The sequence below is a fragment of the Dunckerocampus dactyliophorus genome, chromosome 16, assembly GCF_027744805.1.
Source record: "Dunckerocampus dactyliophorus isolate RoL2022-P2 chromosome 16, RoL_Ddac_1.1, whole genome shotgun sequence".
NCBI lineage: Eukaryota > Metazoa > Chordata > Actinopteri > Syngnathiformes > Syngnathidae > Dunckerocampus > Dunckerocampus dactyliophorus.
This window is the reverse complement of record NC_072834.1, coordinates 22,094,383-22,109,234: the sequence shown is the minus strand read 5'-3', so window position 1 is coordinate 22,109,234 and position 14,852 is coordinate 22,094,383. Positions and strand designations below refer to the sequence as shown.

The following is a 14,852-nucleotide window of genomic DNA, read 5'->3' as shown; positions in this document are numbered from 1 at the left end:
AGTGCAAGAATGTTCACGAAGAAGACTTTTAATACGTGAGATGACGCCTGAACGCTTCCGGGTGGACATCGTCATATCAGACGTTATTTAACACCCACACTTTAAAATTAAACACAATTTTTACGACCTTATTCTTGTAAATTTACGACTTTTATTTTTTTGCAATATTACAACTTTTTTCTCGTAAATTTACATCTTTTTTTCCTCGTAAATTTACGACTTAATTCACGAAATCCCAGATTATTTTGTCAATGTGGCCCTAATACTCGTAATTTTCTGAGTGGCTTTTCAAAAGATTTGACTATCGTGCGCAGCTGCGCGACAGATGTAAACGTCATATCCGGTCATGCGTAATACACATGAATAAATACAAATACAATCAACCATAGAAAACGAAACATGCAATAAAATACTGTGATATTTGAATGTAAACAGAATGCAATAATGGCTTCAGATAGTTGTTTTTTTTCCCCATCCATCTACTATTCCGCTTAGCCTCACTAAGGTCGCGGGTATGCTGGAGCCTATCCCAGCTGGCTTCGGGTGGGAGGCGGGGTACGCCCTGGACTGGTCGCTAGCCAATTCCAGACAACCAACCATTCACTCTCACATTCATCGCCAGTGAACCTAACATGCATGTTTTTGGAATGTGGGAGGAAACCGCACGAACGGGGGAGAGCATGCAAACTCCACACAGAGATGTCCAATGGAGATTCAAACCCAGGCCTTCTCGATCTCCTGACCGTGTGGCCAACATGCTAACCACTAGGCCGCCCTGCGGCCCGGCTAGTTCTTTTTGTAAACGCAAAAATACCATCCATCCAAGCATATCTTGCTAGCAGATGCTTGTATATTGCACGTGCCTAGTAGAGATCGTGTTGCATGACGTTTACGATTTGTGACCGCCGTGACATAGGGACGGATGATGCACCAAACACTACACATGCGTAGTACAACTTGGCTTGCCTAACGTGTGACTGCCGGAAAAAAATAGGCCGACCAGATGGCGTACAACCAATCGCGTTTCCAGTACGGATCGCGTAACGACAACAGCCATTTAGCGTTCTCTTCCTCTATCCACAATACTAAATGATGACCACAGTCGCCCCCTCGCGGTTCGGAGGAGGGAAAGGCTTACGCATTCTTTTCCACACACTTCTAGATGTAATCTAACTGCATCTGTCGTCAAATATAAACAGTGCAAATCTAGCAAAGAATCTAATAAAACAATAGCTAAATTGGGTTTATTGCACTGCAGTGATAAGTATTTATGGGCGAGTGCGAAGGGTGAGCACAGCAAGTGAAGTGAGAGCCGTATAGTGCGCATGTACCAGTGGCGGGCCGTGCATTTGGTGCCCGGGCCTTCAGTGGCGACTTGCTGTAAGCCACCTCTTAATACCACCACTGTCACGCCCCAATTATACAAAGCATACCGCAATATTATTACAAGGCGTGCTGTTGCAGAGAGACGTTTTGCGTATTGGGGATAAAGCAGAAAACCCAGTTAGGCCTTCATCTTCCCATACATTGTCGCTGACATGCCTGAGTTACATTTACGCGAGTAACTTCGAGCGTAACGTAGCTGCCTGTAAATTTAGCGCCCGGCTAAAAGTACCAAGCGTCAGACACAAGGTCAAGGCTCTACACTACAATATCATCTGGAGCAGTACAGAATCAATGTTCACATAATAACGTGACAAAAACATCACAAATCACCAGAGTATGCTCCTTCGGGCAGAGGTTCTCAAATGGTCTCAACTTGGGACCCACATTTTCTATCGGTCATGAAGTCATCACCCAATTTTATTTGTCATGATTCGGTTTTATCATTTTTTTTACCCGTTTATTTAAGGCATTTTTATTTAGTGATTGATTTTTTTTTTTACACTTTTATTTAGGTCATTTAATTTTTTTTTTTTTTTTTACAATTGTATGTAAGTCATTATGTATTTTTTTCCCAGTTTTATTTAAGTCATTTTTACTGTTATGTTTTTAAAAAAATATATAATTTTCACTTTTAAGTCATTTTAATTTTATTTTTCCCTACTTTTAAGTCATGTTAATTTCATTATTTTTTTTTACACTTTTATTTAAGTCATTGATTTTTCTTTATTTTTTATTATTTTTGCACTTTCATCTATTCCCTCATTTATTATTTTTACTGAGCAATAAAATTATTAATGATTAAATAAGAAATATAATATATTATAATATTACTATAATGTTATAATACTTTTATTTAAGTCAAACCAAGCAAATGTATTTATTTTTCAAAATCACCTGTCATATTTTGAAACACTGATATACATAATTACATGTCAATGTGCATTTTAGAGGAATTTATGAGGACGTTTCATCAAATGAGGAAGAACCTGATAACTGCATGAACACACAAATAACGCATAAATTAAAATCAAATATCATCAAGACCACAAAATCAGATGTTTCACTTAAAATGAGTCAGGCATCAGTTGTATATTACATATTTTAATGTCATTTTTGACGCGCTGTCTGCGCCCCACCCAGAATGCATCCGCGACCCGCTATTGGGTCCTGACCCACCGGTTGAGAACCACTGTTCTGGGACCTCAGTCATGCACCCTTCCCATCCCTTACAGTTAAACGTTATATTTACTGACAATGTCCATGAAAAAAAACAACAGTGCGGGCAGCATGCTTGCATTGGATCCTACTAGGAAGAGCGGATGCCTGGAATAACGTGTGACTTCATTCCTTCCTTGTGATAAATGAGCTCATGCATGGAGTGGAGCTGCGTGTGGCCTTGTTGTTATCTGCCGTAAATTGCATCTGAAATGATGACCAATCAATCCAAAGGTGAAAGACGGTGATTTATCAGTGTGGCACATTATTGCTGTGCACATATTCCCTCTCTTCAAGACATTGGACTCTGGCCTCCAGCACAGACGTGCCTTGAACCTCCAGATAAGATAACCCAAGTCCATGAATGAACCCACAGCGTGTAAATATGCCTTTACTTTGGAGGAAAGCATTGATGTTTCACTCGTGTTTGGCTACATTAACGACGGCGGTGCCGCTGTTGTGCGTTGGGGAGCGATGAAAGGAGCTGTGGAAGCACCGTTTCCGTCTGCGTTACATTCTGTCTCATTTTGAACATGTTGGAAACGTTTGACGTGGCATATCGTCAGATAGCATCTGGGTCATCTTTTCGGGGAACTCATTCGATACCTGGTAGGCGTGGTGCCACGTGCGACCGCTCGATACTTGCTTCATGCAGTCAAGCCTCGGTTTTCGTACCATTCAGTTGGAGTCGAAAGTTTTGCCTCTGTTTTCGTACACTGGATCGTTCAGCGAAATGGATTCCCCAAACAATGCACTCTACTCGTTGCTAAATAACCCGCCATGGGGCCAAAGAACGCCCATGGCGTTTGTGGCTTCGATGGCGCCATGGGCGAGACCACCCATTGTGTTTGTAGCTTCAGGGGCGCCCTATATGAAACCCCCATGACATTTGTAGCTTCAGTGGTCAGTGGCGCCCAGTGCAAGATCCTCCATGCCGTTCGTAGCTTCAGTGGCGCCCCGTGGGAGACCCTCTTGACATTGGTAGCATCAATGGCGCCCAGTGCGAGACTCCCATGCCATTTGTAGCTTCATTGGCACCCAGTGCAAACTCCCCAATGGCATTTGTAGCTTCAGTGGCACCCTGTGCGAGACCCCCCATCACGTTTGTAGCTTCAGTGGCACCCTGTGCGAGACCCCCATGACATCTGTCGTTTCAATGGCTCCCTGTGTGAGACCCCCATGGCATTTGTAGCTTCTGTGGCACCCTATGCGAGACCCCCCCATAGTGTTTGTAGCTTCAGTGGCACCCTGTGCGAGACCCCCCATCGCGTTTGTAGCTTCAGTGGCGCCCTGTGCGAGACCCCCCCCATAGTGTTTGTAGCTTCAGTGGCGCCCTGTGCGAGACCCCCCATCGCGTTTGTAGCTTCAGTGGCGCCCTGTGCGAGACCCCCCCATTGTGTTTGTAGCTTCAGTGGCGCCTTGTGTGAGACCCCCGATCGTGTTTGTAGCTTCAGTGGTGCCTTGTGCGAGACCCCCCCTTTGTGTTTGTAGCTTCAGTGGCGCCCTGTGCGAGACCCCCCCATTGTGTTTGTAGCTTCAGTGGCGCCCTGTGCGAGACCCCCCCATTGTGTTTGTAGCTTCAGTGGCGCCCTGTGCGAGACCCCCCCATTGTGTTTGTAGCTTCAGTGGCGCCCTGTGCGAGACCCCCCCATCGTGTTTGTAGCTTCAGTGCTGCCCTGTGCGAGAACCTCCATGATGTTTGTAGCTCAAAATGAAGAGCTGCGGGCCGAAAATGGCCCCGGGCCGCATTTTGGACACCCCTGATGTAACGAGTCCTTCCCTGAAGAGAGGAAACTGCAAATGGAATCAACCTCAACAACGACTTTAACGCCTGCCCTTTTCCAGTAAGGGTCGGTGTTCATGAAACCTGAACGCAGCACAAATGTGCGTCATAAAGCGAGCTCACGTGCTGACTCGGCCTGCAAAAAGCAGAGAAGGAACGTCTGAGGTGTGACGGCACCATCAAATCTGCGTGCACAGCGGGGGAAGGTCTCCTTGTGGAGGTTTTTTTATGTTGATACACGTTGCTCATTAAGATAACAATAAAGAAGAGAATCATTCACTTTGGTTACAACAATGTCTTTCAAATCCCATTTATTTATTTTTCTTTCTTTATTTCTTCTTTATTGATTAATTTATCTGAACTTTTTGATCATCTTCTGGTGTGTTTGGATATGTAATCCTCATCTTGGCCGTCAAATTCATTAAATTCATTCAGCAGTGCCTAAAAATAGCTTTCATGCATTTGACTTGCTGCTCTCCAGCTGGTGCTGCTGCTGTAAAAAACACCGCTGGCTTTTTCTCTCTTTGGAAGAACGGCAGTGACAACAAGCACCTTCTAGCTCACTCACGCCCCCGCCCCTTCAGGATGAGGCGAGTACTGCAAGCGCCACCCGTAGGACATTTCTCTGTAATATATTGTCCGATTAGCAAGAATAACGATGTCGTGAAAGGCGCCACGATCCACCTCAGTGCAGGAGGAGACACTCACAGCAGCCTCATCTTAGGTTTCTGCTCTGTATTTGATCTGGAAATATGCGAATTCAACGATTTTTACTTGCGTTAAAATCAACCGGCATCATCTGACTGCAGAGGGCGCAGTTGCGAGGGGCGTTCAATGCATACTGTATTTTCCCGGCCGGGACAAAGGAGATGCATTTGACGCCGGCCCTTCCCTGTGTCAGTCGGCGTGGAATCAGGATGTCGGAGAGGGGCAGGGCACGGCGCCTGTTAAATATTGACCACCCGTGTAATCATTAACCCCCGCCAACCCCTGATCTCTTAAGCTGGCGGCTCGGCCTGGCTGCCATTCCCTCTCTGCCACGACTCTGACATCAAAAATGGGTCTCTGGGCTCTCCGCCTGTGTCAGCCTCTTCTGCCCTGAGCTCACCTGTTCAGTTCCTTCCCGCTTCTCTGCTTCAACTCCAGACGTTGGCCTCGTGTTGCGCCTGCAGGTGAGTACAGCACAATTAATGGATAAATAATGCACAGGACGACCGTATCTCTTCTTAAAAACTACAATATTATACTTGATTTGAACAGCTTTTAATGCTCAAGGACGCTGAGGAAAACGTCTTTTCTTCCTGAAAAACGTAGGCGGATACGCGAGTGAGTCAACAGATATATCGAGCGAAGGGGGGGAGGGAGAAGCATGACAAAGAACATGCCAGAGAATTTAAAATACGAGTGATTGACGGCAGTAGACATAAGCGGGAAGTGCAGGTACACGGGTCAGCCACGCCCGTGTAGTCACATAATGACAGGCGCCCTCGTGTTGATTGCCGCCATAAAACGCTCGCTATCTGGTGATGTTGTCGACTCGAGGCAGTAAAACTGGGAGGAGGAAATTAGCAGGTCAAAGTCGCTTGCTGGAGACCCGAATGCTGACTTCATCCTCAAGCTTTGTGTGCTCTCTTGTCGCCCCCTCACTTCAGGTGTGCGGGCCACAGCGGGAAGGAGCGCTTCGCCTGTCAATGAGCCTTTGGGCGCTCGCTGGCTGTAACAGCAACTCCATGTGGAAGCTGCATCGACTTCCAGTGGAGGTGCTGTTACTTGCAGAGAGTCGCCGCCAACTGCAGGAAAACGTGGGTGTCGATTCGTGGAAGAAGAGCAATGGGGCACAAGGTGATGACCTATGAATTGACAGCCAGTGGTGGTAACGTCTGCCTGTCACTTCTGTAGGCCACTGCTGTGTTTGTCCCTCAGAACATACAGGAAGTAGTTTGCCATGTGAGGACGGTTTAACATTTTCCTGTTTACGAATGACACCTGAATAAAGTCTAACACGACGTGTGTGTCTGTTAGGTTTAGTCTATGTCTTGAAGGAAAAATGGCTGCAAAACGCAAACAGGGGTGATGAACTTAACTTCATGATCATATTTTAGGTCAAAATGAAGCGTTGAAGTCGTGCATGCGTGCTTTTAATTCTGTATGACTTATATAATCACTTACTGCAATGGACTTGTTTTTTTGTGTGCTTCACAACAGTTTAAATTTGACCACAGAGTATTAGGGCCTCACTGAAGAAAAAAATCGGAGATTTCGAGGATGAAGTCGTAAATTTACGAGCAAAAAGTTGTAACTTTATGTTACAGGCGTTGCCTGAGACAGCTATGAAAAGGAGGGACTTATGTGACCTTTGGCCTTGGGCATGTGGCGAGGGCAGGGTGAGGAAGGCGGAAGTGAGAAGGGCTAGCTAGCTATGCTAATCTGTTTGTGCTCAACTGCTCTGTTTTGCCGCCACGTTATAAATGAAAGCTTGCCTGAAGCAAGAGGAAAGTTTCCTTCCTTCCTTCCTTCTATTTTCATTTTGACACGTAATAATACGACTTTATTCTCGTAAATTTACAGCTTTATTTTGAAAATCCCAGATTTTTTTCTTCAATGTGGTCCTAATACTAAAATGTACCCATTACTAAGTAGAAAAACAATATGCAAACAATATTTGGTGGTAAATTCAGAGGAAGATGAAGATTTGGTGTATTTTTGCACTTTTAAGTCCTGAAGATGTTGATTGATTAAAGAACACCTGGTCTGAGACTTTCACCACCTTTTCCTTATTTTAGTGCACAAGAATGGAAGGTTTTATGCGACAAAATTAAATAAATGTAAATAAATCACTGATGTAAAATAATCTAACAAAATATGAAATGTCTTTTCAATTGTCCATTCAGTGTTTCAATTGTGAAGAAATGTTAATTATAATATTATCTAATAATAATTTCTTTTGTGACCTGTACAGTATATTTAATGTCATTTTTAATCATTTGTCATTGTTATTCATTGAATAGAATGTTTAATTATATGATGACATTTGTATTTATTATTTATTAATATTTGTTTATGTATTTATTTTATTTTTATTTAGTGGCTTTAGTGAAATGATGCTGCAGTGCATTGAAAGGCCCCTGCAAAAATGATCTAATACATATTAAATCATTAAAATTTCATTCAATAATTAAAAAGGGCATAAATGTATTGGTGAGGAAATAAACGGTTATTAAATAGGTTCAATATCTTTAAGATATTTTCATATTTTTTTTAATGAACAATTACAAACTATACTATAAACTTATGTCACATTTGAATTTATTATTAAAAACGATTATTTATTTGGCTTTATTGTCATTTAATTTTGGCACAAAAACGCCTCCATAAAAATAAGTCACTTTTTGAAATTTTTAAATTATTTTTACTACTTGCACTAGAGTTGATTTTTTTAGATCTGTACTTTGAAAGTAAAATTTCAGCAAAGAAACTTTTACGCGTGTAGAATTTTAGTACTCTTCCCACCCGTTTACTTGGATGGCAAATAATGTTATGTAAATTATGTCAAAAGTGAGCTGTGACGTCAGACAAACGTCATTAACGTGAGGCAGGTAGTGACTTAAAGGAACCCCTCCAGTTGAGTAACGAGCCTTTTATCTGATAGTATGTTAGTTTCTAATATGTTCAAATAATAACACGACATCGTCTAAACAAGCAGAACAATCACGTTAGAGGAAGTTGTCACGGAAATATTCTACAACGGTAGAGATTGTACTTTCTGGTAGAACTTGGGGTACTGGTGAATGCAGTTGGCCATATATCACCCACACCAACGCTGTGATTATGTTAGTCAGTTCATATTTTTCTAAAAATAAGTGATTCCAACTTCCATAAGGGTATTCGAAGCGTAGCTCCTGCTAATGGCAGACAACAGGCATATTTAGTTCCACGCCGCATCGACTATCCACTCTTCCTTGAATAAAATCTTTGGTCTCGTTAGTCCTGACAAATAGGAAACGCTGACATCTAGCGGTGGCGCGTAAGACTAGCACTTCCCGTAAAAAAAGAAACGCGGCAAAACGCTATTCGGGTTTCCAGCAGGGCGGCAGGCAGCATGGCATCCGACAGCAACATGGCTAATGTGAATGGACGAGAGAACGGGGAGCCGGTGGTTAAGCGGCCACGGGAGAACGTCCCGCCGGAGTCTCCCCTGTGTTCTTCGAAGGAGCCTGTGAACAAAGTGACCGTGGTGCTTGGAGCTCAGTGGGGGGACGAAGGCAAAGGGAAAGTTGTGGACCTGCTCGCCATGGACGCGGATATCGTGTGCAGGTGTCAGGTAGCAGCTACGCTCACACTCTACGTTGCAGCTAAGACGTTCATCTCATTTCGGTGCCGATGTGTGCTTTGCTTTGATAGGCACTAAATGGTAGAGGTCACAGAAAAGTCGTTTCAGCTGAGCAGCGGTTAAATATTCACGACCTACTTCCGGCGTCCCGGATGTGGAAAAGCTACATTGAAGCTAGCCGTGTTTGCTAACATGTGTTCCTCGGTCGATTGACGTTGTCATGCCTTCGGGAAATGTCTTGTTTTACTTCGTGATATCATGAAATGTGGTTATCTTGCCGTGTTTTAACTCGCTTGGGGGGGTTGTGGAATGCTGCGTAGCGCAGGTACGCAGGTACCCTCGGAATTTTATACTATCTTTAATTTTGCTGTTTGCAGGGTGGCAACAATGCTGGTCACACTGTGGTTGTGGACTCAGTAGAGTATGACTTTCACCTGCTGCCCAGCGGTGTCCTCAACAAGAAGGCAATCTCTTTTATAGGTAATGGTGTACCGGTTCTCTAATGGATTTGGTGTCAAGATGAAAACATTGCTTTTGCATAACAGGCAACGGGGTGGTCGTACACCTCCCAGGGCTGTTTACAGAGGCAGAATCCAACCTGACGAAAGGCAAAGGTATTTTTTACAGGCCATTTATGTAAATATGCTTTTTTTCTCCAAACACTAACAAGTTTTTTCGTGTAGGATTGCAAGGATGGGAAGAGAGACTAAAGATTTCCGACCGTGCTCACATCGGTGAGTGTATTTTTCTTGTCTTTGGAAGTCTTTGTTGTGAACATGTCTTATTGAGAGTGCCTCGGTCCACCCCTAGTGTTCAACTTCCATCAAGCTGTCGATGGCATCCAGGAGCAGCAGCGGCAGCAGCAAGAAGGGAAAAAGTAATTTTGCTCCGATTATTTTAAAGCACTGGCGTATTGGTGTGTGTCACGTCTGCTGAAAGGGTCTTTCAAATTCTCTTTATTGTTTGTGTTTAACTTCACGTGTTGTATCTTTGCTGCAGTTTGGGAACCACCAAAAAGGGCATCGGACCCGCCTACTCCTCCAAAGCTGCTCGGAATGGTCTGCGAGTCTGCGATCTCGTCTCAGACTTCAAAGTTTTTGAGGACAAGTGAGTTTGTTTGAAATTTGCGTCCTCTAAATGTCATTACCGTATTTTCCAGGCTGTAGGTCGCACCGGAGCATAAGTCGCATCAGTCAAAAAAATGCATCATGAAGACGGAAAAATCATATCTAAGTCGCTAAAGGAGACAAAGTAAAGCTACAGAAGGTGAAATAAGTCGATTTTTTTCAGAAGTATACCGACACAATAAAAACACACCTGTTTAACTCATTCAATCCCAGCCTTTTTTCAAAAGACAACCCCTTCAGTACCCGCCATTTATACCATGTTGACTGATTTTTCAAGGCACACAGATGTGTTCTAGATGTGTTCTATGGCTCTCGCCTTTCTACTTTTTTCAGTTCTTTAGTAATCGGCAGTAGAACAGAGGCAAGTTTCAGGAAAATATCAGTTAACAAAAAAAAAAAAAGAGGGAGAAAAACAGCTTTTTGTGTAAAGTTTGACACAAATTCTTTGCTTTTGTGACAACTCAAATATGTAAACAACTGCTCCACAACACAAAAAAGGGTTGTTTTACATCAAAATAACTTTCTTTTCAAATATAACACCATGCACTATTTACAGTTTTCACATTTGGAACTAAACTGTGTGTGTGTGTGCACGCGTGCGTGCTTTAACATTTCCCTACAATGCGTAACCTTCTGCATGCTATACTCCACCACGCTCTCACTTCCGCTTTGCTGTAATACATGCAAAAGATCCATGCCAGCTCTTCTCAAATGCACTTCTGCCACCTTGTGGGCAGTTTTTCTGGCTTAAAACTGCTTCAAAAGTCGCCTCTTTTACTGCGCACTTGCGTCATCACTTCTTTTTTCATATAGAAATGTCTGGGAGCGAGAGTTCGGCTTAAAAAGAAACATATAAATACATCTTTGGTATTGAATTAGTTAAGAATTGTCAGAAAGTCCTCGTGACATAACACCTGGACTCATCCCGGTGCGTAGAAACGGACGTATTTTAGCACCAAAACTTCATTTTTGAAATCACAAATGAATTAAAATAATACCTGTGTATTTAGTTTGTGAACGGCTGCCACAGCAGCTACAGTCTCCAACTTAGACATGAATTAGTGTCCTAATTAAACACTGCTTTATTAAATACCACATTTGTTAATCCACACAGTATAGTTGCACATTACTTACAGACACGGTCTCTAAGGCAGAAGCAAAGTTAGAAAAGATTCAAAGTTTTTGGCAGGCTCTGTTCATTCAATTTGTGTGCCCAACTATGTCACAACAAACTCAACTCAATGAATTATTGCAGCCACTAGGTGTCACCAAACGAAACGAACCACCACCCCCACTTTAACTATAAGTTGCAGGACCAGCCAAACGATTAAAAAAATTGCGACTCATATGCCGCAAAATACAGTACTGGATTTCACAAAATGCTACTTTGGCGAGGCCACGAGGTTCATATATTGCGACGGGTACGTTCACCAGCGTCATGATGAATGAAGCGCCTATTTAATGGTGACGGCTTTGCATTTCTTGTAGGTTTCGCATGTTGGCAGATCATTTCCTGGCCATGTATCCCAACCTCAATGTGGACATCGATGGCGAACTGGAGCAGTTGAAGGTGAGAGCCGATTCAATCGCATTCCGTGAAGTAGGATTCCTTATTTGTAAATGGATTATTTTTGTAGTGGCATGCAGTTATTAACATTATTAGAGCCCTCTAGACATGAAATAACACCCCTATAGTCACCTTTACACCCGTATTACCTAATATAGTAGACATAATAAGACCTAATATAGGCTCACACGTGCATTGGGAGAGTTAAATGTGCATATTTTTCGACTAACAATAGGCTGTTGTTGACCACATGAAATTCAAAGCAGGAAGCGGTGAGGGATTTACTATATCCCGTCCCTGTTGGGTCAGTGTTTTGTGTGATTATCTGCAGGGATATGCAGAGCGACTACGCCCTCTGGTGACAGACGGTGTGTACTTCATGCACAAAGCTCTCACTGGACCCAGCAAGAAAATCCTTGTGGAGGGAGCCAACGCTGCGCTGCTGGATATTGACTTCGGTGAGTCCCAAGAGGGCAGGGGATTTAATCTCACCGACTGATGGATGCGTCTGACTCCTCCGGCTAATAGACAATGTTTCTGCTCAGGCACGTATCCCTTTGTGACTTCGTCAAACTGCACCGTGGGAGGTGTGTGCACCGGCCTCGGTGTGCCTCCGTCTCACGTCGGCCGAGTGTACGGCGTCGTCAAAGCGTACACTACCCGGGTCGGCGTCGGCGCTTTCCCCACGGAACAGGACAACGTGAGTAATGATGCAAGGAAGTGTTTGTGTGTGACTTACAGCGACGTGTCCTCAGGTTTTATACGCAATTGTTACTTAACAAGCGTTGTCACTCACGTCCTTACCAAGTGCGTGTGGTGTCGCAGGAGACGGGGGCCCTGTTACAGTCGCGGGGTCGAGAGGTCGGCGTGACAACGGGCCGAAAGCGGCGTTGCGGTTGGCTGGACTTGATACTGGTCAGATACGCTCACATGGTCAACGGCTTCTCGGCGTAAGTGGCGAAAGTAATCGAGCACTCTTTATCCTCGCAGCGAAACTGATTGACTCGTGTTTTGCAGCATTGCACTCACCAAACTGGACATTCTGGACACACTGCCGGAGATTAAAGTGGGCGTGGCCTATAAGGTTGACGGGGAGCCTCTGCCAAGTTTCCCTGGTAAGTGATGGGGCGAGAAACGTGCGATACGATGTTAGCGCGCCGATGCATCGTTATAGCTGTGAAAGTGGGAAAACGACCTTTCTGGCATATTACCATAATCTGGCAACTCTGTGATGTGTCCAAATTAAGATTTAAGTGCAAACAATCAATTACTTGGCATGATTAGCATCTGAAATGTGAATCTGTCATTTTACCAGCCGCAAAGTATGATGTGTGTGTGCATTTCATGTTAGACATGAACATATAGCAGTGTTGGCCACAGGACTACAATCTATCTGTGGTGGAAATGTGGCCTTTCGCCATTGGCCAAGACATTTTTTTTCACAAGTTTTTCCAGAAAGCCACATAAAGTCCCGCTCTTGACATACTGTAAGCCATATACCAAAAGTGTAGAATCACATTATTATGTTAAAATGAGGATGGTCACTAGAGGATTTAGACAAAAGTAAAAAAAAAAAGACGCCTGTGAGTCTCCTAACTAGATTTTTTTGAAAGAGTGCAGTCATCTCGCGGTTAATCAGTTCCTGACCCTACCGGAAGTCAATTTCTTTTTTTCCTTTTTAACATTCCATCCATCCATTTCCTGTGCCGCTTATCCTCATTAGGGTCGCGGGGGTATGTTGGAGCCTATCCCAGCTGGCTTCAGACGAGAGGCGGGGTACACCCTGGACTGGTTGGTTTTCAAGATTAGAGCAAATGAATAACACCCCCTTAGTCACCTTTCCACTCGTATTCCCCAATATAGTGGATGTAATAAGAGAAAATAAGATGTAATATAGACTCACACATATTAGCATTGGGATAGTTCTTTGTTGTTGTTGTTCTGTTCTGTACAGTACTTCCTGCAGTGGCTATTGTCTCATCAGTGTAACGCTACTGACACCTAGTGACCAGTGTAGAATACTACATATCATCTCTTTTGAATGCCTTATATTTTGTATTTTAGTTCATTTGGCCATTTTTATGCTTGAAAATGCTTACTTTAAACAACAAAGTACATAAAAAAATGTGCATTTTGACTAGTAGGCTATAGTCAACCACAAAACAACCATGATTTATTCATATATTTTGAAAAAACGCAAAATTCACAGTGGCGAGGGACGAGTGTATCTAGAAGACTCTGATTACTCGTTAAGTCATGAGGTTGGCAATCCCATGTCAAGGTCCCTAGGGTCGCAGTACGAGCTTGTAATATATATATTTTTTTTGTCTTGCAGCAAACATGGACATTCTGACGCGCGTCAAGGTGGAGTACAAGACTTTGCCCGGGTGGTGCCGCAGCACCGAGTCAGCCCGCAGCTTCACAGAGCTGCCCCCGCAGGCGCAGAGCTACATCCGCTTCATCGAGGACTTCCTGCAGGTTCCAGGTGCGTAGATTCACATTCTGCGTTGCTCTTTTGTCACGTTTGACTCTTTCTGCCGGCTTTGTTTTCAGTGAAGTGGGTGGGAGTGGGCAAGTCCAGAGAGAGCATGATCAAACTGTACTGAGCAGCGAGCAGAGCCGCCGTCTTCCAGGCTGCACGGCCGAGACCACGATGTCACCTCCCCGTTATGTCACACGTCAAGTCCATCTCAAAGGAAATGTTTCACCAGCAAGGATCTTTTGTGAAACGTCGTCGCTGGTTGTACCTCGCAGTCGCCAATCAGTCTAATTTATGCATTCCAGCTTTTCCACATTTCCTGTATTTTTAGGGTGTGAGGTTTTTAAATGGGCTCATTCCGGTGAAGCACACTTTTATCTTTTTTTTTTTTTAAGAATTTGAAGCTTTACAGAAATCTGCGTGCCACTGAACATTTTTGCAAAGTCGTTAAAAGAAGCAGCCTTCTTGATTAGAAGGTCGTAACAGAGAAATATTTGACTAGCTTTGCTATGCAGAGGGAGCCATTAATGATGAAACTTTTCATGTACAATTTTAAATCCACCAATACATCTGAATCTGTGTATCAGTCGTTCATTTGTTGTTTCTTTTGAAACAGATGCTAAAAAAAATGTTGTTTTTTCCATAATAGTTGTTTAAAACTAAATCAAATGAGCAAATGCGATTCTGTTTGATAAACTGAGTTCACCCAGAAGAGTCAAGAACGAATCGTTCAAAACTCGCAAGTTTAATTCAAATTCAGGACTCCTGGGTACTCGTCTACGTTAGTCGGGGTAGGGGTGGAACTTGTTACTCTGACAGGTGACTCGAGTGCATAGAGTACCCGGTTGACAACTTGGTGTGAACGTGCGAGTTATGTTCGTGCGCTCTGTGACTGGTAAATGGAATTAATCGAATACCCGATTCACTTCATTGAGTGACTCAAAAGAACTCGAGTCAGTAAAAGG

The 14,852-nt window shown here is 43.6% G+C and overlaps 1 protein-coding gene across 1 annotated transcript; it reads left to right on the top strand.

The window, feature by feature from the left end:
* Positions 1–8,411: 8,411 nt before the first annotated feature.
* adssl (adenylosuccinate synthase, like) lies at positions 8,412–14,476 on the top strand. Its single transcript, XM_054756043.1, has 13 exons — positions 8,412–8,705; positions 9,092–9,194; positions 9,260–9,328; positions 9,398–9,448; positions 9,525–9,591; positions 9,714–9,821; positions 11,330–11,411; positions 11,740–11,866; positions 11,954–12,108; positions 12,234–12,358; positions 12,426–12,523; positions 13,744–13,893; positions 13,962–14,476. Exons 1-13 carry the CDS (start codon positions 8,484–8,486, stop codon positions 14,012–14,014), a joined length of 1,410 nt encoding a protein of 469 aa, XP_054612018.1. The 5' UTR covers positions 8,412–8,483; the 3' UTR covers positions 14,015–14,476.
* The last annotated feature ends 376 nt before the right edge of the window (positions 14,477–14,852 follow it).

What these genes read in the sequence shown, in the direction of transcription:
- adssl (XM_054756043.1), top strand. Translation starts at nt 8,484, where the DNA reads ATGGCATCCGACAGCAACATGGCTAATGTGAATGGACGAGAGAACGGG. An exon ending in CAGCAGCAAGAAGGGAAAAA is followed by an intron (nt 9,592 to 9,713) that starts GTAATTTTGCTC and finishes TCTTTGCTGCAG; the next exon opens with TTTGGGAACCACCAAAAAGG. An exon ending in ATGGTCAACGGCTTCTCGGC is followed by an intron (nt 12,359 to 12,425) that starts GTAAGTGGCGAA and finishes CGTGTTTTGCAG; the next exon opens with CATTGCACTCACCAAACTGG.